The sequence below is a fragment of the Balearica regulorum genome, chromosome 10 (genome assembly GCF_011004875.1).
Source record: "Balearica regulorum gibbericeps isolate bBalReg1 chromosome 10, bBalReg1.pri, whole genome shotgun sequence".
NCBI lineage: Eukaryota > Metazoa > Chordata > Aves > Gruiformes > Gruidae > Balearica > Balearica regulorum.
Genome location: NC_046193.1, coordinates 23,378,745 through 23,406,216, shown reverse-complemented (window position 1 = coordinate 23,406,216; position 27,472 = coordinate 23,378,745). Strand labels below are relative to the sequence as shown.

General features: G+C 44.8%; 1 protein-coding gene across 4 annotated transcripts in view; it reads right to left on the bottom strand.

Annotated features, from left to right (window-relative positions):
- GRM7 (glutamate metabotropic receptor 7) overlaps positions 1–27,472 on the bottom strand; it is a 303,342-nt gene that overhangs the window by 30,961 nt on the left and 244,909 nt on the right. For 3 of the 4 annotated variants that reach the window (XM_075762512.1, XM_075762509.1, XM_075762510.1), the window contains one exon: positions 2,695–2,941. The exons of the other annotated variant lie outside the window; for it this stretch is intronic. In XM_075762512.1, the coding sequence (XP_075618627.1) occupies positions 2,695–2,941 (247 nt within the window). The remainder of the gene's footprint in view (positions 1–2,694; positions 2,942–27,472) is intronic. 4 annotated transcript variants of the gene reach the window in all.

Here is a 27,472-nt window from a genome sequence, read left to right as displayed (position 1 = left end):
AGAGGAGCCTGGCACAGAACTAAACCAGGACTTCCCATCCCTGTGCTCCTCAGTTCAATTGCTATGCAAACATCTAAACCTTACTTATTTTTTGGAGACCATTTTCAAAATTTCATTGAATATGTGGAGACTTTTGCTTGGATGACACTGCTTTTTTTTTGTGCTCATTACTATTGTTTTCAATTTTTCCACCTAAAAATGGAACTGCAAACATTTTTCTAAACAAAATATTTATTTTTTTTAAGAGACTGAATTCAGGTATTCAACGAATTACTTGTACAGACATACATGCTGAATGTTGCCTGATTAGGGGGTTGATTGACAACCTACTGAACGCTGTAGGAAAGCTCCCATTAACTGCAGTAGTAGCCTACACTGGGACTAAATGTACCCAAATACTTTAAGTACAGCAGTAGTTTATTTCATTTGATTTTCTAATGATTTTTTATCAACACACATATCCAGGGAATGAAATAGCAGTAGTCGCTGCAGCTGATAATATGAACAGATGGTACTCTATATATGTATAAATAATTAAAGGATTTAAAATAAAATTTATTTTCGAGACCATAAAAAAATTTAAAAGCCCAGCACTTGGAGAAACACATATAAATTAATACTATTGCACATTTCCTGACTGGCTAGGTTGAACAAACAGATTTATAAGCTTTAGAATCCTACATGTAAGCAAATGAGTTCACAGAAGGCATTCTCCCTTCACGCACACTAATTTCCAAGTTGTGAGGGTTTCGCTCCCGGTGGGCTTTACCCCGGCTTTAAATCCGTGTTCAGAAAAGCCGGGCGGAAGGCTGGATGCTTAAGGCAGAAACTGGTAGGTCTTGGCAAGCAGGAGGACTCTGTCCCTTACGTCTTCTCCTGCCTCTTAAAAACATATTCTAGTATATAGTCCTGGACGGACAAAAATGTTGTATTTTACCAGGAATATGGTGGGTTGAGCGAGCAACATTTCTTTTTAATAAACATATCTCCTTCCCAGGGAAAAATCTGGCTGTTCTTTGGTGGCGGGGGGTGGGAATATTCTCGGAAGTCTGCAAACAGCAGTAAGATGCAGCACAGGAGAATGAGACCGGGAGGGGAAACCCAGCATAGGAAACCCCCAAGGTGTAGCTCCCACGGGGTTCTACCTCTGCTTCTACATTGAACATGTCATCATTGGAACTTTTACATTTTTCTTGTTGTTCAAGTATTTGAGTGGAAAATTTTTAGATTATTATTTTTCTGGTGGAGAACCTAATTCCAACCCATTTGATTAGAACAGCAATCAGTGCAATGCAGTTCAGCAACACACTCACCTGCCCTTTCCCAGCTGCCTTTCCAAATCCCTGTCCTTCCTCCCCTTCCCTCCTCCTTCCTTCTCTCCCTCCATCCTCAAAGGCCTTTTCCGACCCGTCCTCTCACCGAGGAGCGGTCGGACCCTGCACGGGGAGGCTGGACGTCAGCAGCAGCGAAGAGCAGATTTCGGGATGAGAGACAGTGGAAGGGGTTCCTTCACCGTGGCCAGTACTACCCCGCAGAGCTTTGACTTGGCAGAGGAACTCTCCCTCTTGCTGGGTGACACCCCAACGTGGGAAATATGTTTATTTCCTCTTGCAGGGAGGGCTCTGTTAGTATGACTGGAGGAGGCATAATGTGGTCCTTAATTTATTAGAAGCATTTCCTTACTGTCTTATGTCAGAATCATCGTTCACATACTTCAGCTAGCTCAGTTTCCAAAGACAAATTTTGTTTTTCCAGTTAGAATATATTTTGTATACCTGCATGATAAGACATCAGAGAAAAATACTCAAGGGGTGAATAAAGGGAGGAAAAGTGCTGCGTCAATAATTTGCTGGCTGTTTCCACTTTGCTTTGACAGCAGAGTTTCTGCTTTGAGGCAGATATTCAGACGGCAGTTAATAGACAAGAAGTGGCAGGGATTTCAGCAGGAAATGGATGAACGGATCATGGGCAAGGAAAGGGCATTTCTCCACATTCAGATCTGTTTTTCATAAAAACTGCAGACATGCCTAAACCTTTCCAATACGCCACAAAGTTGTGCAGCTGTCTCCTTCCTCAACTCCTTCCAGATTCAAATGCAAATCAAATTTGATGGCCTCAGTATGTAATTTCGTGCTACAATATACCATGCTATGCACATTAAGGAAACTGGTAGCATCTTTTCGATCTATTTTCCTTTTAAATCAGTGGCAAGATTTGCATTCACTTTTACAGGACCGGATAAAATCCTTAAATGGGTATCTGCAAGGATTGTGAGATTTTTTGCAAAGAAACCTTGCAAGAAACAAAATTAGCCCTCAGGTTAGCAGAGCTACCGGTGAGTTTGGTCCTTGTCCCTCCATCCGTCCTGGGTGCTGCCCCTGCCAGGCTGGGGAAGGTCTGAGTTTGACACAGGCTGAAGGGTCCGGGACTCAAGGATGCTGCTGATCTCTCACTCACAGAGCGGGGAAGGAGGAGGAGTTACTCACAGCTCCCAAACACTGCGTGAGGCGTTGCTGCCAACTGGCACAACTCAAAAAAGCGAGGAGGAACTAGAGAATTTAAAAGAATATATGGGAGATACCAAAAATCTTCCACTGGAAAGACCAAATAATACAGAGACCCTAAACCTCAGATATTGGTCAATGTCTCCAAGACCCCCAACCAGCCAACGAAGAGAAGATCAGCAGTACTCACTGTTTGGGTCTACGTTCTCACACAGCTCCGTTTTGGCTTCGCCATTGGGTCTGTCGCTGGGTTTGTGCGAGAGCCGTGACGACATGGTCGCTGCTGTCACCACAGCCTTGAAGCTGCGTTTCCGTTTCTGGACGTTTAGCTCAGGGTGGAAGATGATGATGTACACCTTCGGCATGTAAAGCATCCCCAGGGCCACTGAAGCACTTAAGTTCATGGATATTGTAAGTGTGGTAGTTTGTATGTAGAGCTAGGAGACACAACACATGAGACACTATTACAAATAAGATGACTGGGAAGCCGGCTGTCATACTTCAAACATTAAGTAACCATTTAAAAGCATTTTTTAATGAGTTTGCAACCAAAGATGCGTGAGCTGAGACCTTTGCACTGCCAACCGCCGTGAGGTCCGACACGCATCAGGTACCTGTTGTACCAGCTGCCTCCGCGGAGGCTCAATGCTAGAAACTTTCAGTGTCCGTAGCAATAAAATTTCTGCTGTACACATACGGTATAGTTTCCTTCTGTTTATTTAAAGAGTGCTGATCAGATCTGGATTTCAATAATGCTGGTGTAAATTTAAATTTAGGTCTACTCTGAGTTATAGAAGAGGAACTATAATACTACAGGTTAGTAAAATAATCTTTTATTATTACTTTTTTAAAAGATTGAGGAAGGTGGGATATTTTTGGTTTTACTATATTTTAATTCTCTACAATTCATTGAAATAACTTTGCAGAGAATGCAAATGATTTGTGTGCTCCTGACATTCAGCTTATTATGAAAAAATAGTGTAAATGGAAGAGAACAGGTACTGCCATGAGATGAGTATTCAAAGAAACCACAAAGATTTAAAAACATACTCTGCAAATACACAGGGGTGAAAAAGCCTTTTTTTTTTTTTCTTAAATTATCTTTTCAGAGGATACACTTAATAGATAAACCAGAACAATTCTCGTGAGTTAAGAGGATCAGGCACAGTTAAAAGTTAAAAAGCACAGAGACAGCACAATAACGGTGTGAGGGAGCTGAACAGGGAGCAAACTCTCTGTGGATCCTCCTCAAAAATTAAATACATGGTAAATCCATATAGATGGGAAAATCATTACACATTGAGGGTGATTTCTTCAGACACTATTTCCTCTTCTCCTCCCATTCAGTGCTAATCAGTCTGAATATCTGGTGGAAAAACTCCATGAATAAATATAATGGCAGAGTAAAATGCTGACTCTGCCCAGGTATTTCCAAATTCCCATATTTAGAGAAATATGAATGTCCCCAGACTTGCTAGTTATAGCTACATAACAGTTGCTATTACGGTGATTAAGACTACCACTGGAAGCAACAAAACGCCTTACAGAAAACATAAAAAACGTGCTGTGCGCGAATGTGTCTCCATATGGATGCAGACAAGCAAAAACTAAAGTGCTCCTTCAGTTTCTATTTACTCATTATCAGAAGAAAACGACACCGATGTTGTCAGAAATTTTGCCAAAGTCAGGACGTTGGGGCATAACCCATCTCACCCCATGAAAAGATCCGCCGGGCCAAGTTGCCCCATTTGAGGGAGCCCACGAGGTCACCTCGGCTGAGCCCTGCCTGCCCACGTCCCCAAGCCTTCCGCTGGGGGGATGCTCCAAGCCGATGTGGTGCTCTGCTGAAGCCTCTTTGCTGGAGGATTATTTTCTGAATTTATCTTGCAGCGCTGCTGTGAAACACGATGTTTATTTTTTGCAGTCAGGTAGCGTTGTTGCCTGCTGCTCTTTGCTGCAGAGTTACTACCTGGCTGCTATTCCTCACCTCATACCTTGCAGTTGAATGTTGTTATGCTGCAGATATATACTCTATACCTTTATTTCTATGTACATAAGCACTATGTCTATTTATCTTGTAAGAACATTTAAAAGAGAAGACAGTTTGCAATGCATTTGCTTCCTTGGAGCTGATCCTCCTTTCTGTTACGTTCACATAAATCAGCTGTAAGTCAGTCGGGGTCAATATATATAGCACAGATGTAAATATTTATCAAATTCAATAAGTCTTTGAAAATTGGAAATGAAATCTATAAAATATAACATTTAAGGGCTGAAGGATAAACAGGAAGATACCCTTCTTATCTTCAAAGTGTTTGTAACTTACGATCAGCTTTTGTCCTTGCTGCAGTAAGATGATTGTGATTTCTGTGTTACAAAGAGCTGCTGCAATTGCCATCGAGCTGCGGGTACCAGCCCCGCTAAAGGCCGGGAAGATGCTGAGGACCGCACGCTTGACAAACCACATCACACCGAGGGACTGTCCGGTTCCCAGTTCTGTATTCAGACCACACATCCCTCTGCTAATACTGGGGAAGAAAGTTTGCTTAAATAACGCCCGCAGTCCTTCTGGTTTAGTCTGAAAAGGATGTGGCTCTGTAACACGCGTTTAATAAGAATTATCTCCGCTTCTATATAGACGATAGGTAACTAAACCTGACAGGCACTGAGTACCTACTAAGCAGTGGTACGGAATCAGATCTACATGGCTACAAGGTTGGAGAAGACCTCTGTCAGTGAGGAGCTCTGTCACAAACACAGACGACGCATCGGTACTTCCAAGCGCTGTTTTGCTCAGCCGTTATCTCGGACAACGGGAACTCGCCGAAGGGTTGTTCACGTAGCCATACGCTGGAAAAGGCACAGTAGTATTTTGAAACTAACTCTTGATTCGTTTTCCTGGAGAACATAAAAACCTTTATACAGAAAGCAGGAATTTGGACCACAGTGGGAAAAATAAAAGGGGAAAAAAAAGTTAACGGCACAGCACTGCCAGCGTGACAGGGGCAACTAGCTGGTTATGTTCCACAGACAGAAATAGCGTATTGATGTTTGATTACAGATTTGCTCCACCCAAATCCCACTTCTTCAGCATGTAAAACAGCTCGCCATAGCAATTTTGATGAACTTGTCAGCTAAGCAAAATAACTTTACATCCCCACACTCGCAGACACTATGTCAGAGACACGCTGTGTGCGGCAGCAACAAAAAAATCCTAGAAAAGCAGCAGGAAAGGTGCATTTGGAATAAGAGCTACTTCCAAAAGCACTACTCCGTAGCAAGAAGTTTTCAAATGGATCCTCAGCAGAAGTATTTGGTACCTACGCGTGGCATTTTCTGAATTTTGGCCCAGCTGAGCTGGATATGCTACGCTAACGCTTCTTTTCAGGAAGAGAAGATAGGGACGAGAGAAGGTGGCGCACCCCAAGCGAAGAAGGGGACCCTCTTCGCAAGCTCCGTTGGGGCAGGACACGCAGCAGCCGGATCACTGCGTTGGATGGGCTTGAGCTTTGCAGGTATGAGCAGCCGCCGGCACAGACCTGCCGCCGGACACACGCAGTCACTCACCGTCCTCGGAGCCGCCGCTCCTGGGACGGGTGTTTCGGGCGGGTGGGCACAGGTCCCCTGAGACGTCGCGGGCGATTGCTCCCCAGGGCGGATTTACACGGTTTGCCGTAGGCTACGCCGGCGGGATCTGCCTTACCTGGGGGTGACTTACCCCGGGGATGGCTGGACCCAACGTTTTCCCCTTAATCTGGAGCTGCTGTGACTGCAAAAGCTGCACCCAGCAGAGCCAGGAACACTTTTATCTGGGTGCGCACAGGTATTAATTTTTATTTCCTCTTCCTATTAAGGGGTTGAAGTTTAAATGATTATTTAGTCAATGGGGTCTTCTGCAGCACCACACCGGCCAAGTTTCCTACCTTGCAAATGCCGATGGGAGATAAAAGGCAGGGGAGAAAAGAGCTTTTGTAGAACAAGGCAAGAAGAGTGACACACAATGCTTCTCATGACAAATGGGAGCTTTATAAAGATAAGGGAAACTAATAGATATGCTTATTATGCAGAGCCTTAGTTTTATGTATTTTATCTCTGCTTTGTGGTTTTACCAGTCAAACATAAAAATGCAGTTTACACGAAACTATTTCATTTCTTATTTCACTTCTTCTGATAAACTCTCTGAAAGCATTTTAGATGAATGCAAATGGCTGACTTAAAATACAAAGGATAAGATTTAACCGACAATGGGAGTCTAATAATTCATGCATGCCTTTTACAGCTGGCTGGTGAAACCTGGTAGTTTCCAAACCTGAGATCAAATTAAGGAATTAAGATGCAGATTTCATGAGAGATTCTTGAACTTGACATGAATGAGAAGTGGGATTGAGCTAAGTATTGCCAGTGGAAATCAAAGCTTTCTAAAAACAATGTCGTGCTGGTCTCTGCAAAGGTTTGAAGCCACGTTTGCTATGACATACAGACTAAGTAATTCTGGAGGGTCATCCTCACTCACATCGCTCTCTCTCAAGCAGACTCCGAATTTTGATAAATTTTAACTTAATGTTAAACTTAACACACTGCCGTTACAAATGCCTCAGACTTTGAAGCAGTGCATTGGAGAAAACTCAACCCTAAGGATATCATTCACATGCAAAGGCACCTAGATTTTATCATTTATTTTACATAAAGGATTTTCATTTGAATTTTAGATTTCTATGTTCTCTAGATTTTTGCTTTATTCATGCAAATCACAAAAATTACCTTCAAAACCTTGAGAGAAAATTAGGCTGGTCCTGAATACACACATCTAATAACCAGCAATTTTTATAGCACAAACTATATCCCTGGATGATTTTGCCTGAGCTAGGATTGCTCTCAGAAGCCAAGCGCTGCAGGATCAGGCCTGTCAGTCTTTGCTAACCCTGCGGATAGATTCGCAGCTGCTGGGCCATAATAACTGAAGTTATAGCTGCAGATCTTAGAAAAGTCTCTTTAGGAGTCAGAGATACTTTTTGTAGGCTAATGCTTTGCATTCATGGTCTAATCAGGAGGAACTGCTCCTTTTATCTAATTCAGCTTTCTAATTATGCAGTGAATTGTGTTATTTGGTAATATGGAAATAAAGTGGTAACTTGAGATATTTTTGGACTTGTGTTATCACAAACCAATTTATCTCACTTTTATATGGGAATTAAAACAAATGTTCTTACATACAAAGTAGACAGTTTATAAATCTCCCAGAAGACTTCCAGGTCATCTGAAGATTTCATCTCATTCTCTACATTATGTTGTGCAAATATAAGAATGAAAAACTTTTTTTAATAAAAATTAAAATTAGCTCCCACTGCATTATATGTTTGCAAAAATACGGAAAGTAAAAAGACTTGAATATAAATGTGTGCTCAGACATTTCAGTGTCTAATGCCCCTACCCACCGAAGTTACCACATCGTTTCAAAGGCAAATAAAAAAAGGAAAATACCTGTTTTCCAGTGAAACCCGTGCTTCTTGTACTTTGACTTTGAACAGGCTTGGCTTAGGAACAACCGCTGCCCTTCTCCCTCCAACAGCGACGTTGGCCAGGTGTGACCCAAACCGCTGCACGGGGCTACGTGGCATTTCTCACGGAGCAGCACCAGCTGTTCTTAGGGTGCCCTACGGCCAGGACCCAGGGCAGATGGCACCGTACAAAACTCCCCACTCACTAAGCGCCCCTAAAACTACGCTAATTCAAGAGAGACTGAAGAGTCAGCAGCTGCCTGCATCCCTTCTGGGACCCCTGCCCCTGCGACCGAGGCTTTGGCTGCGGGCAGGCTGTGGCCACAGCCCTGCATGGGGGGTGACGGTCCCCCAGTGTGACCCCCTCCTTTTGGCAGCACCATACCCCAACTGAAAAAAAGCCCCAAACAGCTGTTAAAGCAACCACTGTTCTCATTTCCTTAGACAGCTTGATCTATGGAAGTTTCAGGCAACAGCAACTTTATCCAGGCAACCATGTCTTTCCACAAGGATTGGACACTTCTGTTGTCTGAGAAATATAAGATATTATGTGTGAAGCAGTTCTGCCACCTCTCTTTACCGACCTGGCTCAGTAATCCTCTTTTCATGCCCCACTGCGGCTTTCCAGCAGCCCATGCACATCCCGGGTTCCCGCCGCCGGCTCCCACGGATACAGACACACACTCGCTTTCTTCACTTGGATGGTACTGGTTCAACCACAGATAATACCACACCGCCCTGAAGCTTATCTGCTGACGGCTTCCAGGACCCCTGCCTCCATCCCCATCCTTTTAAGCGTCGTAATCTGCTCATGCTGTCATTTAGCAGTACCCTTTGGAGAATAGAGCAGTTTTTGAAAAAAACAAAACTCTTTTCCTAGATTAGAAGGTTTTAGTTTAGCAGTGCTTAGGGAAAGTGTTTTCCCTTTCTCTTCAGCTAACATGATTTTGAAAATTAGAAAAAAAAATCACAAACCCCCCTGTGGGCACCAGGCTCCAGCATTTTGGACACAAGGGGCAAACATCTGGCAAACGATCCAGAAGACATGGATTTCCAGTTGCAGGGAGGTCACTTAATAGATGAGAGACGGTGACTACACCACTTATCCGCTGTTCTAACCTACAGCTCCTAATGGTATTAACATAATCCACACTACAGCAGTAGTTCATCATACTTTTATAGCATTTGAATATTTTATAGGCAAAAAATACGTGCGCTTGCCAACAGACACACTCTGTCCTTATGACAGACAGCAAAGGTTGCAGCGCCAAGCAGTCAAGTGCCGTAATGCCAAACCGGGGCTCCCCGCGCTACTCCGCTTTGGGCTCCTGGCACGTGGGCACTACGACACAACCATCAACTACGTGATCACACGTGCTTGTTCCTCAGGACTCCGTTCATGAATGAGTATTTAAGACCCTCTTTCCTCCTCGCTTTTCAACCTGTTAATTCCATTGCTCAGTAAGTATAACCTTTGCTCCCTGTTGTGAAGATATAATGCCTACTTTCTTTGCAGGGTTTTTACAGAATTTTGCCTATTTGCGCTGTTGGACTGCTTGGTGCCTACTTGTCACAGCGTGTGGAAGACAACTGTGTTCCTCTGTGGAGGTGAGCATCAACGGTGCTTCAGAAACACAACTCAACAGCAACGTGAGACAGGCAGCGGCATGTAAATCGTGATGCTCACAAAGTTTCACAAGTGACAATGGAAGCTACCCAAGGGACGTTTGATAAACAAATCACAGCAGTTATGCTGATTGCAGTTATTATTGTACAAAATAGCAAGGCACGCAAATAGCCTTTGCGAAATGTCTATGGGAATGTCACAGAATCAGTCATACTGTTTAATTATAAATTCTGTGCTTAGTAATTACAGGAAAGGTGACACTGAAGGAAATGATGGGATTTTAGTTTCAGAAAAATTGCCATTAATGGCTGGTTGTTTTGCAGGCTGACAGCACTGGGGCAGCTTATCAAACCCCCGCTCTGAGGAACACCCCTGGCTGAGCTGCTCCGGGCGCAGAGGCCGGGCTCAGTGGATGGGCTGTGCATCCCCGGCACACGGGGGTACGCGTGGCTTGTGGGACGTGTAGGCTTTGGGCATGTCTGCAGCCCCGGGGCACTTTCTTCTATTATCCCCCCCCCCCAACTGATTTTCAAGCTAAAAACCCCACGTTTGTTCTACAGCTCAACGAGGAGCTTTGTGTGTCTGAGAGGAATCATTTCAGTGGCTGGTTGCAGCAGACCTGAGGTTGGATGGCTTTTATCAGAGAAAATCGTTGGTCTGTTAAGTTAGTGTCCTTTGGAAATTCTTGACATATTACATTTGGTAGATCAGAAAAAAACTGCAGGTTAACTTTGTGGATATATTTCTGTGTAATGGAAAAACAAAAATGGTTCCACGGGAACAGCAAGTACCCACAGAGTAACATCACAGTTCTCTTGGAGATATGAAAGTAAAGAAGATTAAAGTTTGGAAAGCAGCTCCCCAAATTACTTTTCTTTTACACCCAGTAATAACAATCACACCTCACTCTTCCAAGAGGTCATCAGCAAGAGCTGGTACCAGCACAGTGCGAAATCCAGCGACAGGAGCAGTAAGAACCTCGTGGTGGCAGCTCTGCAGCAAGGCGAAGGGATGCAGGACCCAGAGCCCGGGCAGGCACCCCGTCCCCGGCCCACGACACCAGCAGCAGGACGCTGGAGAATTCGGTAAGCCCAGAAGCAAACCTTCTCACACAGGTGGGGAGAAACATTTTGCCTTTAAATTATTTTTTTTCTTGGGGCAGTTTAAGACAAGTCTTTTTTCCAACAGGTTCATACACCTTTGAAGGCTTTTTTTTTTCCTTTACTAATAATGACAAGTTCACAGATTATTCTGTGCTTTTTTTTTTTTTTAGATGTTATCTCTGTGTTTATCCTTACTAAACACACACCTAGAGTTCCAAACAAACTACAGAAATAATAACTAATAGATCATCACAAAACCACTGTGTGCCTAGGTGAGTTTCTTTCAGGCATTTAACCGGAGACAATTATAATTCCTACTCAGAGAACAAGAGGGAGCTGAGAAAAGATTCTGACTTGAAGAATAACCCCCGTTGAAGCAGAAAACAAAACGTCATTAATCTCTTCAGGAAATTAGCGTAGCCTTGCATGTTCTATACACTGCAACACGGACTCGTCAGCTAAGTGTCCACAGTTTCATCTCCAAAGGCGACCAAAAGCAAGGTGGCCGTTAGCAGGAGGTATTACATCGAATGACAATATCCAGTTGTCCTGGACAAGTAAACGCACAGGGGACTCAGTCCAAAAATTACTTCTGTAAATGTTGGCTTCGAGGACTACAAACAACCGTGCGCTATTGCCCGGTCCTGCTCTAGTTCTGGGAGGGATTAAAATTCCGTGTTTGTCCGCCACCACGGGAGCAGTGAGCGCAGCACGTGGCGTGGGGCTGGGTCGGCAGCGGCGGCAGATTGAAGATGTCGCTGGCCAGCTCTGCCCGGGGTTCGACGGCTGACACAAACGTGAGCGTGCACACAGCCTCGCTGCTGAAGCTTTGCACAACATACGGCCCCAGACACCCCCTCAACCTGTGGCAAAACGTGCACCTCCGTTAACCTCAACGACGCAGTGCAACTTTACTGCCACGGTCCTCTCTGACATGCATCAGCCTCAGAAAACACCTGCAGAGAGGCAAAGGAGATCTTTCTGTTTTACTCGGCGAGCCCTTAGAAACCACCCCAGCGGAGCAGGGCCCCTGACAGGCACGCTGCTTCCACAGCTACCCGGGGACTTCCACGGGCGCTTTCCTGAAGCATCCCCGATGCTCCGTGACAGCAATTGGTGGAGGCCGCATGCTCAGTACTCATACCAACAAAATGAGAATGCCTCAAATAGAAGCAGCTAAAAAAACAACTTGCTGAGGGCAAAATCAAAGTCAAATCAAGGAGCTGGGTGCTCCTGGAGACGTCACCATCATAGCTCCAAGGCCACCGCGCCTCAGGACCGTACCAATTTGCTATGAACAGCATTTCCACACAGAAGTGTAACCCACCCCCCAGTTACCTTAATTATCCCGTTGTGAATCGTCCATGTTCACGTCCAGCACCCTGCACGCCTGCACCCCAGGGACCTTGGCCCCGTGCACCCCTCCGCCTCCCCTCCGTGCCCTCTCTAGCACGTGTTGCTGCCGTGGAGGGGGGGGACGGCTCGGCCCCGGCTCACCGCAGCAAGGACAGCCGTTCTTAGGCGCGGACAAGGAGCACCACCATTGCTCGCAGGAGGCCACACGCTGCGAATGGCAAGTGCGACCTGCGGAGTAACCACGGCTGCTTTAGAAACGGGTTCTCCCCTGCCCAAAGAAACCGCTGACGGTACGGTTAGCAAACACTAAAGCAAGCTTTGATGTCGGATCTGATCTTTCTGGGCGCCTGATGACAGCCTGTGATGTTCCGGAAAGTTGCTCTGAGTCACAGCACAAAGTGCAGAGGTTTGGGAGAAGAATGTGCCCAGAGCAGCGAAATTCCCCTTGTCACAAACACGCCAGATGGGATCTCGTTCCCTCCTTTCGATACGGCAAAACATGACAGACACCGATGCACAGGTATCACGCTGGGGGAAAGAGCGAGAGTGTGATAACGCTGATAAACGCTTAGACGTGCTGACAAACGCCATCACGTTCGCTGCTCCTGGTGGTTGCTAGCTCGGCAATGACAGCATTATACACCAGAGTTATGCAGGTAATGGGTGTGATGAATTATGTTTCAATACGTTTCCAGCAGCAGGAGGCTTCGCATACCAAAGGGAAAATTGGGGTCATATTCTGAAAGATTACCACCTGCCGAGGCCAAATGCAAAGGCAGACAGTACAGCAGTAAACAGGTCTAAAAGGACTAATTTCCAATTCCCTCTGCCTGCACTATAAAACTGTTCCTTCTAATGTCGCACTGCCAAAGCCAACTTAAATTTTCATGTCCTAAGAGCACCCAAGACGTCTGGTTTTTCAGCTTGCATTTCATAGGCAAACATGCAGAGTAAAGATGAAGTAAATGTATGTATTTTAAATGTATTGTAGCTATTGAGCTAAATATTTTATACAGCTGGTTCCCTTATAATAGGAACTTTCTTATGCAAGAAATGTGCATACATCAGAAAAAAAATATTTATGGATTATACTCGTAACTTGTACAATAATTCAAAATACCAAACATTAAAGCATTCGCTCTGAGGGTTACGATGCAGATTCAGAAGAAGGAGGAATTTTGTCTCTCCAGCCTGTGAGAGAAACTCTGGCAGCTTATCTAGAAGGAAATTAAATTATTCAGATAATTGGACAGAGCAGCGATGGAAAAGCATGTTGCTGCTTTCAAAGGGCATCAAATGGCTAAAAGAGAAATTGAAGCAGTATCAAAGACAATCCCACAAGTCAAATGGTTTATACAGACTATATCGGGCAGAGATTCCACATCCGCTGGAAAAAAAGAGCTGTCTACTTTCTGTATCAGTTGCAGAGACAATAAAGATGCCCATGAAGCACTTAGAATCATTTGGGAGCTGCTCAGCCAAGAAATGAACAGCGATGGCCCTGGCTTAAGTCAACAAAAGATTAAAGTCGGTTTGAATTTGTGACTCCCTGGAACTGACCGCATGCTCGGACTTTACGAGGATATCTCTTGGAACTAGAAATTTGGCACCAAAACAATCTTCTTGCAAGGATAGCAACACCTGAAGTGAGGTCCATGCATTTCCACCACTGAAATAAGATGAAGTTCTGTCTCTTTTTGGATTCACCTTCTCTTGGTTTTTGCTTCTGGACATACAGCACATTGTGTGGTGATGAGAAATGTGGGCCCTGCTGCAGATGCGAGGGCGGCGGGTGGGCAGCCTGCGACCCACGTCCGGGTTACAGCGAGGATGAGTCCTCCCAGTCCTGTACCTGTTAACCCAGGTAACGACGATGGAGAGCTGGGAAACAGCCCAACATACCTCTCCTTATTTTTTTTCTTCTACGCTAATTACATGTCTGTAAGCTGATGGGCATAAGCATTTGAAGCGGATGAGGCTTTCCCCCAGGGACCTCAGCTGTGATGTGCTGTTATCCAGCACGGACGCCTGTCCACAAGAGAAGTGTCCTAAGACCCACCAAATCATTTCGTGTGGGCCACTAAAGGGTCTTCAGGTGATAAGAAATTTCAGTCACAGCTGAGTTTGCCTGTATTTTGAGCACAGCATAGCTCAAGAAATCCCATTATCAATCCTCAGAACTGTCTAATATCTCTTGCTTGACATTCATGTTTGTTGTAATAGCTATAAAATAAGTTACACATCACTAACGGAGACAAACACAAAGTGCAACAGAAGTAATGTACATCCTTAACTTCTATTATTAAAATAATGGCTTTTCCCTCTCTCACTGGCTGAGCACTTAGCTTTTTTGAGCTACAAATAATTCTTCATCTGTCATTTTTTCCAAAGATTACATCATCGGAGAAAGCCATCATTTCATTCTTCACCTTCACCGCTGCACTGCTAAATTGACTGACATACAATCTTGGCATTTTAGGGTATTCAGTACCAGACTTCAACTGCTGTTATAAATCATCTTTCTCCACACTTGCTGCATTTTATTCATTTTATACATGACCAGAGATTAGAGTTCAAATGAAATAGATTTTGCTATCCTTCTTAAATTCCAAACTTCACTAGCCTAGAAATCTTTAATTTTACTCACTTCAACTACTGAATTCAATGTAAAAGGAGGAAAAAAACCAAACCCGCAATACTCAGTGTGAGTTTCTGAGCAAAATAAAGGGACGATACTCCGACTGCCACGGCTGGGTGTCTGTAGCCTGATGCGGATGCACCGCAGAGCGCTGGGTACCGTCTTGGCAGCAAGGATGTCTCCGCAGGGCTCCCGGGAAGAGGAAACACCGGCCGATGCCAAAAGCCGGGCACGCTCAAATCCTCACCCTGACTTTTGGGATTTGAGAAGGTGTGATCATGAACTGACTCTTTTCAGGCAATGTAATATCTGCAATTACCAAAATCACTATCTTCTCTCCTCAGTTTCCAAGAGAAAATTTGTGGGAGTGTTAAAAAGCCCTACGTTAGAGAAACGCTGGCAGTCGGTGGGAAGCGCAGCAGAAATGGCCATTGCGAGGCCCTGAGCTTCCCAGAAACACCTTGGGGAACAAATAGTGCTCGTAACGGTAAAGGCCAGACAGCCTTACCACAGTTACAAATTTTCCTCACCAAATAGTTGCTGAGTGAACATGAGGCAAAGCGTTCTTACAAATTTTCTTAAATTATTAACGTATTCTAGAATAAAAAATAAACTTAGGTCAAATGATTTCAAGACAATTCCATTTATGTTAGATAGAGGAATAAGCAAGAGGGAATATGCAATGAAAGGTATTGATTATAAAAAGACAAACAAACTGCAAACTGATGTCTGTATACATAAACATAGATGGGGAACTAAAAATATTATGGCCCTCATAAATAGTCATGCATAATAAAAGAATTTTAAAGAAAACTTCCATCCAGAGAAGCCACCTAGTTTTCTAGAATTTTACTTTGCCATCAATCAGGACACACGGTGCTAATATAGCTCAAGAAAAAGAAAAAAAAGTTCTTCTTTTTTAATAAAGCAACTTTAGACGCTTAATCTCATGCTGAGGTGTTAAGGTAAACCCTTCTCATCACCAGTCTAAGAAATTAAATGTTCTTAGAAGAGGTCTCTGTCAGACCAAAAGAGGTGCTGCCATTTATTACTCATGACAGGAAAACCTGAGATAATGTTTAGGTTTATCTGTTTTCCCACACTGGAGATGCCTTTCCCTCTGGAGTGACAAAAATAAAGTTTGGAGAAAATGAAGAGAAACGTCCACGTGTGGCCACAGTGGAGACCGTCCTACGCTGCCGGTGAAGATCTGGCTACATCACTGTAGCTCAAACATTTAAACATGCAGAGAAAACCTCTTAAGAAAATAGTACCACAAATTGGTGCTTGCGTATCAAATGAGGTACTAAGGGCAAAGACTTTCGACAAACAGAACTCCAGATGTGCAAAGCATCAGTTGCCTGAGGCTACGCGACGTCCTGCATCAGCCCCAGATCTGAAGCCCAGAGCATCGTTTTGTACCTACAGCATGGCCCATGAGCTACAGCTTTCATGTACCCCTGGCTTCACAGGGGAACACAAAATGACCAAAACGAGAAATTACCTGGAATAACCACTGAAGCATGCTAATAACACATGCTAATTTCTCAAATTCTAAAAATTTAAACTGCAGGATAATAATTACCAAGTAAATCTCATTTTCATTTCTTCTCAAATGTTACTTTTCTCCGGTGATGCAAAAATGTCTATGCCCTAACAACGCTGGCTTGCGCTAAGGTTACGCAGACGCCACATCAGCCCAGCAGCCCCTGTAGGTAAACGCCACGCGCCTGGCTGAGCACTGCTGTAACAGCACGGCCCTCAGGAACGACAGACAAACTGCCGCAGACTGTGGTCGGAGCAGAGATGCGAGGCGCTGAGGGTCTCTCCCACCTACCCTCAGGGCAGAGAGCAGCCAGGGCATCAACATGCCGAATTTCTCCCCTACGGCGGATGAGCTAGCTACCTTGATTTGCCTCCGTAAAAGATCATCTTGCACCGTTTCCTCCTCTACGTGGAAAGCACAAATACCTGTGGAAGAGTAACTGAATGACCTTTCTATTTATCTAGAGGCAGGTGTTCTCAATTGGGAGTAAATTTTCCATCAGCGCTGAAGTATGCTTTTATTCAGCCAAACTTCCACTCACCTCTCTCCAGCCAATTTGAATACACAACTTACAGCATCAAAAAAGTTATTGGCGATCCTGTATTTTTGGGCATATCGCTTAACCTCCCCACAGGCCACCCGACATCCAGACACAGCCTGAGGGCTTGCGGGAAGTCGCGGCTCTTCGGAGGTGCCGCACGTTGGGCACTCGGAAGCACAGGACCAAAAGCTCCAGGCACACCGCACTGTGCGCCTTCCCAGGGACCTTCTGTGCTGACGATGAAAACGGACCTGCCAAGGTAAACACGTTCCGACCTCGTTGCGATAACTGAGCGGGATACACAGGCCAGAAGGACCAAACGTTTCTCTTGCACCCTTTGCACGGAGCTACGTGGAGCCTTTTGGAAGCTGCATGAGAAAGGCAAGGTACGAAGCATCTCGACACGTGAAGAACTGTCCTCTAAGGAAAGGTGGGATGGAAATCCAGAGACAGCAGGAGCTTCTGAAACCCCCTTTAGTTCACAGGTTGGCTCTTTACGCTTAGTATACTTTTATCTGTGTGGGCAAATGAGATAACGCGGTATGTATTATGCAGGTAGGCACTTTTGTCAAGCTGCAGGTCACAACTGACGACAGGCTTGACAATCGACAGCAGCTCATGTATCTGCACGAGGTTGTCATGGCAATGAAACGTCTGCGAATGCAGCTGATAGGAACTGCTGCTTTGCCTTGACAGCACTGAAAAATATTGCCAAAATTATTCATAGCCTGGAAATAAGAGAGGCGCAAATGCCCTAACGGTTTTCTCCCCACTATGTGCTGTTAACCATTTTGGGGTTTGCAATTTTCTTTGTTTTCATTGCACAGTAAATCAGTCAGCCTCACGTTATGATGGCAAGCAGCCCTCTCATTTAATGTATTCAGGTCTTGCAAAATTAAATTTATAATCCAAAATAAATATAAGCATTTCTATATTTTTATAATCGTACACAGTAACCTAGTACACTAATACTGAAAAAAAAAAACAAACCACCCTCCAAAAAAAAAAGCAAAAGGAAAGCGTCAGGCCCCAAACCAGCCTTACAAGAGGGGCCAATCTCTGCCAGCGCTGCAGAGCAGCTCTCCAGGAGGGGGTTCCTCCAGGTTCGACCGGGGGTTCAGCGGGAGCTGGAAAGGACAGTGTGCATGCACAGTGCTGCGCCACACTTGCTCTGAGGAAGCTAGGTTTTCCTGAGCTGTCAATTCGGAGTCTTAACAAGAAAAAAAAAAAAAAAAAGACGGTATTTCAGCCCGTGCTATGCTCCTAATGAAAAGCAAGGCTCCACGCACAAGATTCATTTTACAGAGCAAGCTTCAAATTTTTTTTCTGTCCTTTCACCTTCAATTTTGCCTCCCCCAATCCAGCCATGTAAATGTTTTATTTATATCCAGTCACTTTCTCCCAGTTGGAAGGCATTCTCTGAAACAAAATTGCTCTTTTTCTGAGACAGTGCAGTTAATAGATTCCCTTCGCATCCACTCTCTTCAGCAACTGAACCTCCTTGATCTACCGACAGACCAGGCTTACAAAAAACCCCACCCCAAGCCATCACCCCTCCAAACAAAGATCCTCTGGCCCTCCCGGAAGAGCAAGACTTATTCTCCTCTACAGCTGGGTGTAATATCTTTAATAATTACAGAATTCTGAACGTACACGTTGGTGATACTCTCTTCTGATTTCTCAAAACAATCTCTATGAGGCTGCACCCAAACAGGATTTAAATCACGTGCTGCTGTGCCACACGTCCGCTGGGTCGTTATTTCACCTGCATCACCAGGTCTGGGAACATTTTCTGGAGAATTTATTCGATTTCCTCATAATTCTACTGGCCTCTTGTTTGTTAACTCCTCTGCCAGGCTATACGTTTCTGGGAGCATCTATTTCATGCTCACAGTCGTTCTGTCCCTCCGTTACCTTCTATCTCAGAGCAGCACCCACCATCTAACGCTTTCCTGCAGGTTGTTGAGGCAACCAAGTATTCCTCTACATGAGAGCAACTGCTGTGCAAAACCTCAAACCAATCCCAGAAAAAGCACCTTGCTCATCTAACACATCAAAGAGCAGAACTGTGCCAACAGCCCTGCCCCTTCCCGTGCTAACGACGGTCATCTCGTTTCCTCCATCACTGTGGCCCTGCTATAAACCCCGGAAAAGTCCATGGGAATCTTTCAATGTCAGTGAAGTTTGACCCAGGCCTACGTTGAGAATACAGTCCATATATTTGCATACAAAGTAAGATCTAATTCTCTTTGGAGACCTGCCGGGGAATTCAAAGTGCAAGCTGGTCCAGTGGAGGAGCGGGGAAGAAAAAAGGCTAATCCTGCTTCTCTTTAGAGCAGAACACTAGTTATTAAAAAGCACTGACAAATACATATATAAAGAAGCCAGCTTTTCACTGACTTTTAAAATTATAATGTAATTATTATTTTCAACAGAGCATTTACATATTGCTTTTGCTACTTAGAAACAAACTTGTTATGGCTGGAAGTGTCCTTTCTATTTAACAACGCTATCGCAGTGCTGCATAGAGAGTGTAGGTGACTGCACAGTTTGAATGGGATCTGAAGGTTGCATGCAAGTAGAAAGACCAGTCTGTAATTCTAGCCAATCAGTTAATTTTACTGGGTTCTGATTTATTTATTAGCATGAAAATTATTTTATGTTCTAAAGCGTAAAAGTGAACAGAGTGTGAGTTAGAGCTGCATAAAAGAATGGTTGGACTGACACAAGGATAAACCATGGCAGCAAAACCTTCATTCCTGAGCAGCCATCATTAGCAATTGAAACCCTAGCAAAATAAAGAAAAAGAATTCCTTATACTAAAGAAAAAAAGTTAAAATTTTTCCTTTTCTGTGAGTTACCTGAGGATACATCACTATTTTGATGGAGCCTAATTTCTCCAAAGCATTGGCAGGCAAAGAAAAACACTGCTGGACGAGACTGCTCCAGAAAAGCCGTGCCTGGGCTGCTGTCTTTGCAAGACTCGTGAAGCAGCCCAAAACTAACGGGCTTCTTCCCGTATTTTCTGTTTCCACTGTTCACAAGGAGAAAAGTTTCTGCTGTTCCCCAGGACACAAGACCCATCCTGCTGTGTAACGAGCCTGGGCTTTATCTGATGCTCAAACCTACTCGTGCAAATACAGAAAGGTTTGGGCCAGCCCCTTCCACTCCCAACCCATTCCCTCGCCCGTCGCTCCGAGTCGTGCTGCCCAGCCAACGTCCAACGCTGCCCCGACCGAGACGGCCGCCTTCCCCGGCCCCTCGCACCCCGCCGCGGCAAGCACTTCGCAATAAATCATACCGCATCCCACGGGAAAACACGTGCGGCCAGGAAAGACGCGTCAAGAATACAGAAACGCTTTGTGATTTTTTTCAGGCAAATTGTTCACGTTTTACAGGTGTGCACTAGTAGGTGTTAATTTTCTCTATTATTCCTTCAGAGCTGTCCAAGTTTGCATTTAATTAACTAAATGACTTGAGCCATCCAATTCTTGTTGCTACTAATGTATCACAATTAGAACAAACTGTTGCCATGGCAACTGCTCAATCTATCATAATTCATAAACTCAGCTCGCTCGCTTTGTGGCTTACGCAATCCTTGGGTTTCTGTCACACGCAGATGGGCGTTTATTGTTATGCTAAACTGGGACTGGGTAATCCCGGAATACAAGATGATTTAGGTGCTCATTTAAATGAGATTTAATTACAAAAAGTCTATCATTTTAGGACCTGCCAAATTCCAGTCATTCCATGATCTCCTGTACTGTTAGGGGGCATCCACGCGTACCTACGCTAATCCAGAGCACCAGGAAAGAGCTGCCTCTCTTAATTATCAAACATTGCATTTATTTTATTGTAAGAATAAACTGAATCCCCGTCTCAAGTTTGATGTTGCAATGACAGTTTACAGCAATACCCAAACCATTTTCCAGCGTGGTCTAACAAGGCGATACCACATCCTGTTTCACCCTATGACAGCTCACAATTCCTCCTTACCAGCACCAAGTTAACTCTGAAACTAACTCCTACACGCCGTGCCTCACAGATAACATTACAAATCACCATGAATTATTTAGAGCTCCTTATCAGCAGTTTCATTTGGCGTACTCATACAGAAAGCAATCTGGAATATTACAGGATGGGGAAAACCTGAGTTTTAAGGCAAATCAGCTCACATGTTTAACTAACCCATGACCTGACAAGGTTAATGGCCCACAGACCCAATTCTGCATCTATACCTTATTAAGTAAGTTTTTGACAGGATAAGAAAACCAAACACTGTTTATTGCTGCCTTCATAGTTGCACAGTGCACCTGCTTTTATATTTAACTGAGATTTATTTACTGTCTTCTATATGTTATTATGTAGCAAGAAATTAATATTGAGTACCTAGTCATTCCCTTATCTCTGGATGAGGAAGCCCCACAGAAGCTTGTAAATCCAAAGCTGACGCTGTGAAAAACGATCCCTTCCGTCAGTGAATGGAAGCCCTGGGCCTCAGGGGAGAAAAAGCATCCAAAGGAGGAATTTTTCTGTGTGTATGATTGCAATCAGATCAAGCCAGTCCTGCTCCCGCGGGGAAGTTTACTTTCATAAAGGTTGTTTTAGGCAACAGTGACACAGCACCGGGCACTGAACCACCCCGCCGTGCTCCGTAGCTGCTGCCTGGGCACTCGCCCAGAAGACGTGTTGATTTTTTCCCAGGCAAGTCCTTGCTCAGGTCCAAGTTAGGCTAAATCTGGTGCTGGTGCTGGGCTGGAGCGCGGGGCTCAGCACGCCGGCCGGCAGCGCTCAGCGCAGGGAGCAATTATCAGCTGGGACATTTAGAGGCCCCGACCTTTCTTTCTTATCTTCAGTCATTAACAGATTTCATCTTCCAGTCAATAAAATACGCTAAAACTACATTGATTCTGAAGTTCTGGAGAATCAAATCACTTGATCTTTCTGCTTAAACTCCCCTGGCCCTCCAATTAAGTTACCAGAATAAATCTTAACTACTACCTAATATCAGTTTTCACAAGACTTTCTCTCCAGCTGTAATCATGTTTTAAGCACCTTGGCTAAATTAATTGATTTTCATTCCTTTCTGTTAGCATCACCTAACACAATCTAGTGCTAAGCTTTTAAGTGCTTTTTACTCTTCAACTTACTGGAGAATTACTGTTGCTAGTGAAGTTTGTTAGCAGGATCTGTTCCACTACTAAAAAGAGCTATCTTGTCTTCAAATAATATTTAATCATCTCGATTAAACATTACAGGTTGCTCTGATGTTGAAAATGTAAATCACAGGGAACAAGAGGAAGATGATAGCATATTGTTCACCACATATTTTGTCCTCCTACTCCCTCTGCATTCTTTTAAATAAAAGTCTCTCCCCTAACCATGAGCGCGATGAAGATCTTGTGAGAGATTCAATTTACCACACACACATAATTCTGTAGTTGTTACAAACACCACATGAATGGTACTTAACGGGTGAAACCATATGGCTCAGGGCATGGGCAGGGTTAAACCTCAGGTTTTAGTGGGCAATTAGCAGCGTAAGAAAAGCGGTTATTGCCGAGAGAGTAACCTGGGGTTTGTAACCAGGGCTCTCACCTCATTCCCCCACTCCGGGTTTTGCCACCACAGACAGTGCAGCCATGGAAAGGCCAAACGCCACCGCAGATCGAATAGTCTCCTGGTGAAGCCCTGACAGCATTAACTGAGAAGTGCTAGGCCCGAAAACCCCGCCATGAAGCCCGGAGTGCTGCCGGGCCCGCGGGGGCTGTGCTGCCCACGGCAGATGGCCACCGCTCTGGCTGGGAGGTGTCTGCCAGACTGGAGACCTCCTCTAGTAAAATACGCTTTGTACCACTACAGCTCCGTGGGGACGTTTCCAGCTGCTGCCTACCCCTTTCCCACCCCCACTACTCAGCTGGGGAAAGAAAACATGGATCTTCAGTCTCTGCTGCGAGAGAATACAGAGACGGGCACACGAGCAATAGCAACGACAAATTTAAGACGGAAACGATGTCAAACCACCAAATTGCAGAAGGAAAAGATCCTCCTTGTTTTCCCCGTCCCCTTCCCGGACAGACCATCACACCCACCTGGTGGTGACTGCTGTGGGTGGCTGTGCCGCAGCCGTGGGCAGGGGCAGAGCTGGCTCCTGCACCCACCAGCCCTCCGCAGCGGTGCTATGGGTGCAGGCTTCGGGACGGCTCCTGCCTTGTTAAACCTCCCAAAGCTTTGCTCAGACATGTTGAGCAGAGCACTTCCCCAGCGAGACCCCTTCTTTAACAGGAGGGAAAAACAGTGCAAATATAATCTCTCTCTGATCTCTTCCCCTAGGCTCCCTTTTCTCTTCCAATTTGTCTCCTCGCCCATGCATCAGAGCAGCTCCTCTTGTATATGCTTGTAGGCATCTTTGTTTTGGCCGTCGCAGACTAACCTCTTTCTCTTTGAGAGGCTTTTCATTTGTCATAAGGTATTGATCCTCTGACAATAGTTCTCAGCTGCTTTCTGCCGTATAAACAACATGATGGATTTCTAAAGCTGCCTGGGACGCGAGGGCAGAGCAGGAGCCGGTGACACCTCTGTACCAGGCACGGAGGGGGCTCCGTCTGTGCTCGCTGGTGGACGGGGACTCCTCGGTCCCTCCACATCCAGGTTAAACGGTGTTGGGGCAGCTCAGGCACTGTGGGGCGAGCTGACCGGGGACCACGGGACGTGTCCTGCGGGTGGCTGCGGTCCTTCCCCGGCACCCAACACCCCACGGAGCGACAGACGTATTCTGCACTGGCACGGCACAACCGGGTCTGCAGGAGCCCCCCCAGCTCTGCTCCATGGCAAGGAAAGAGCCTCGCCGGCTTGTTTTGCTGAATTGTTTTTGATGAATACGAACGCAGATTTTAAAAAGCCATTATTTCAAAATGCAGAAGTATAAACATGCCCCAAATCACTTTTGACGGGGTACACTTGGGACACAGAATTTTTGCTTCAGTCTACAAGAATTCATTGTTGTTTCTTTTTAACCTTCTGCTAAGCTTATGCCTCAAAGACAAAATACAAGGCAATTTCCTTGACTGAGTATGATGGTTTCTACTTTTATTATTATTACATGCCTGCTTAAACCATTTAAAACAACAAATAAATCCTTCAGGTCAATATTTTTGCGTTCATCTCTTATGTATAGTGAAACCTGTTTTTTTGCTTTGCATTAAATTGGCCTTGCTAGACTGAAAATGCACTTTCAAAATAGCTGTTTTCTTCCTCTGCAAATCCAGCTATATTTAGCTCACTGGTATGCACAGAGGACCTGACATTTTTGTGTTAGAGGATCTTATTCAGAGCAAACTGCAACCATCTCCATGATCAACAGAGGTTTTGCTTTGCGATGGGGGAGATTTCCTTACCAGTCCCTGCACCTTTGGATTTTTTACTGGTTTTGTAGAAGAGTCATTTCGGCCTTACTCTCTCGGGTAAAACATCCGCTGAATTGTTAGCTCCCAAGTTGTGCGTTCTCTCTGCAGGGTAATACACTCGTACGACGCGTGGGAAGTCGCCGCTCTGTGACGCCCGTCCTGCAAGCCCACTCCGACTGAGTCAACGGCAAAACTACAACTGACTGCCTCTCTCCTGGCCGGTTTGTTTTCTGCTTCCAGTTTGTTTCTGTTTACTCTAAAATGAACGGAACACAAATTTGGCTCCAAATGTGTGACCCAAGTGTGGGCAACACAGGCTGCGTCTTGGTGCGGGACTGACACGGGCACTTGATTTCGTGCCCTTCCGCAGGCTGCTTTCATAAGCCATTCACACGCAATGACAAAAGTGCTTAAGGACCCATTCTTTCTGCTGAAATGGTTTGATCAAATGAAACCCTGACTCCGGCATACGAGTTCAGCAAGAAAATTGAGAAACATCTGCATAACTCACATTGTATTGAATAAGCCCTTCGTGGTTCTGTCTTTGTTCCTGGATGAGCTTAGAATCAGCAGCCATTATTTCTTACTCAAAATAACATTATTATGTTTCTACAATACCCGTGGGGTTCAGAAACTGGTTATGATCTGCTCTCACAAAATGCTGCTTCAGTTCCTAGTGTTTGGCTGACAATGTTAGCCACCATCGACAGGATTTTTCTGAAAAGATGATTAACTCTTGTTCAAACAAAGGAGCAGTAATGGGAACTGAGGTTTTCTGCAGCAAAAATCAAACTGCACTATACATCGCACAGACCTAGCAGAGCACACCATCCTCTGGCCACCTCTTGTGGAAAAATCCTATAGACTTTAGCACAGGGAGTGACCTTTCGATGCAGTCCAAAATCATCCCACCTGAATCCCTGAAACTGGACTCTTCCAAAAAATGCGTGCCAGAAGAGAATCAGGGTTGCAGGAATATATCAATACTTCTGGGAAGCCACATCATCTTTGTAATGTACTTATCTCAAGCCTTACATACAACAGGAAATTCATAATAACCACTAAAATACATTATCGCAAATTGAAACTATCTGCAAAGACATTCAAATAAACTTACCCTCCTCTGTTCTGAGCAAATGAGGTAATTTTATGATTACTTCCTTGTAAACTGACTTTGAAGAGCTAGTTTGTAATTACAGTTACCCCTTGTTTGGATCTGTAGGTACCTCGAGGTACGTGCGACTATTCGCACACTTCAGAAGCGCTGTTCACAAAACGGGGGTTTGCAAGGTGGAGTTGTTACTGCTGCTAGCACAGAAATACAGCGAGCTTGAGAAACCCCCCACCAACGCCCAAACAGCGGTTGCATGGTCGATGCAACAGCTCTGCTGGAGAAATTATGTTGTCAGCTCAAGTGAGTTTGACATCGCCGAGATATCAAAACGGAAGCAAAGAGAAAAGTTTCATCAACAAAGTAATTACTCTTCTGGACTCAATGGAACCGCAATTATTTCACGTTGAGGTGTTGTCAGTTTATGCCGCAGATAAAAACTGTTACGTAACACTGACAGGGGCCTGTGCAGAGATTGCTTTTCATATGTAAAACCCTCCTGGCAGTTCTACATTTTCTAAAAAAAAATAAGGAACCAAAAAAGTACATGTCAACACTATGCATTAAACACCCACATGCTTCTCCCTTTAAAAATGCTGTTGCTTTTTAGCCAGAGGCAGTTAAGTATGCACCAGAAGTGACAGAGCAAAAAGGTACCCTTCTTCCTCGCTTGCCTCGGCATCTTTCTGAAAGCGGTTCTGTGCTCGTGTGTATTCACGGGCCAGCGACGGTTGTGCACCAAACCAAGCTGCGCAGAGGCGGTGTGCCCGGAGAGTTACGGGCAAGTAAACGCCTCTGCCACTGCTGGGGCTCTGCACGGGCAATGTGAAAAGGCACGAGAAACGTTGCTAAGCCTGCTGTCCCAGGCAATCTGAGATTGTTCTTACCTTCGGCTCTTGGTTAACTGGGCAACATGGAAATACAGAGGGCTGAGGAGGAGGAGGAGCTGGTTTGGATTCCCCGCTGCGATGACTGGGTGCAGCAGTCCGGCTGCTCTGGCTGCACCGGCGGCGTGGAAGAACGGTTCTCCTCAAATGCCAATGAAAAATTACTGATTTATGGGTTTGCCCTAGAACATCCCCTTCCTCCCCTCAAGATGCATCCCCCTGCCGTGACACGATCTCAGAGACCTGCAGGTTCTCTTCAAGGGGAGGGTATTTTCAGTAGTACATTTTTGGTCGGCTTAAGTGGTCCAGAGAGGGAGACCACAAACACAGCAGGGAATTCGGCAGCCCTGTCGCATCGTGTCCCTGGTCCCAGATCTGGTGACCCTGTCCAGATTTGGGTGGGGGCATTTTCCCCTCTATACTACGCACTCCTTTCTGGGTGCCATTTATTTTTCCATCTTTGGAATCAGATTTTTTTTTTTTTCTCTCTCCTCAACACAGAGGGAATGGAAAAGGCTAGAATTATCATAGCGAAGAGATTCCTCACTTTCTACATCAGACATCAAAGCAGCATGCTCGCAGGCTTCAAAGAGTCCCTGGGAGACTGCAGAACTACCGCGGGGTTGCTAACTTAAAGTAATTTCTGCCTAAATGAATACATCTCTGTTATGAGACAGCCACATACAAATTTAAATGTAGTATTATTGCTCCATTATGAAGATACCTGCTTCAATAATTGAAAATTTCACAAAATGAATTGATTGTTAATTATCTTTTCGCTTTCACCTATACATTCCTGTAAGGGTATCGCTGTATAAGCGTGAACACAATGATTGCACCGCTTATACCTGGCTAACGGTTGGTGGCATCCCTTCATTGGAAATGTACAGCCTCCTCCTTAGGTAATTATGTGGAACATGATTGTGGCCTTGGGCTCTGCCTGCTCAGTGTTTTCAATTAGATTTTACTACAAAAGTACATATTAACATTACAGGAGCATTACAATGCAGCAAATGTGATAAAACAGATCGATGTTAGATGTACCTTATGCTTCTGTTGTTTCAAGAATCATAATCACCATTAATTTATGGTCTTCTGAGGAGGATCTAATTACTCTAATCATCTCTTATTTCACCCAGAGTATGCACTTTTTCCTGTTACCTAGCTTTAAATACCTGCCTTGGCAATACAGACAGCACAGACCTGCAATCTTAGCGGTCCCACAGCCTTTTACTGGCCTGGCTGAACTCAGCAC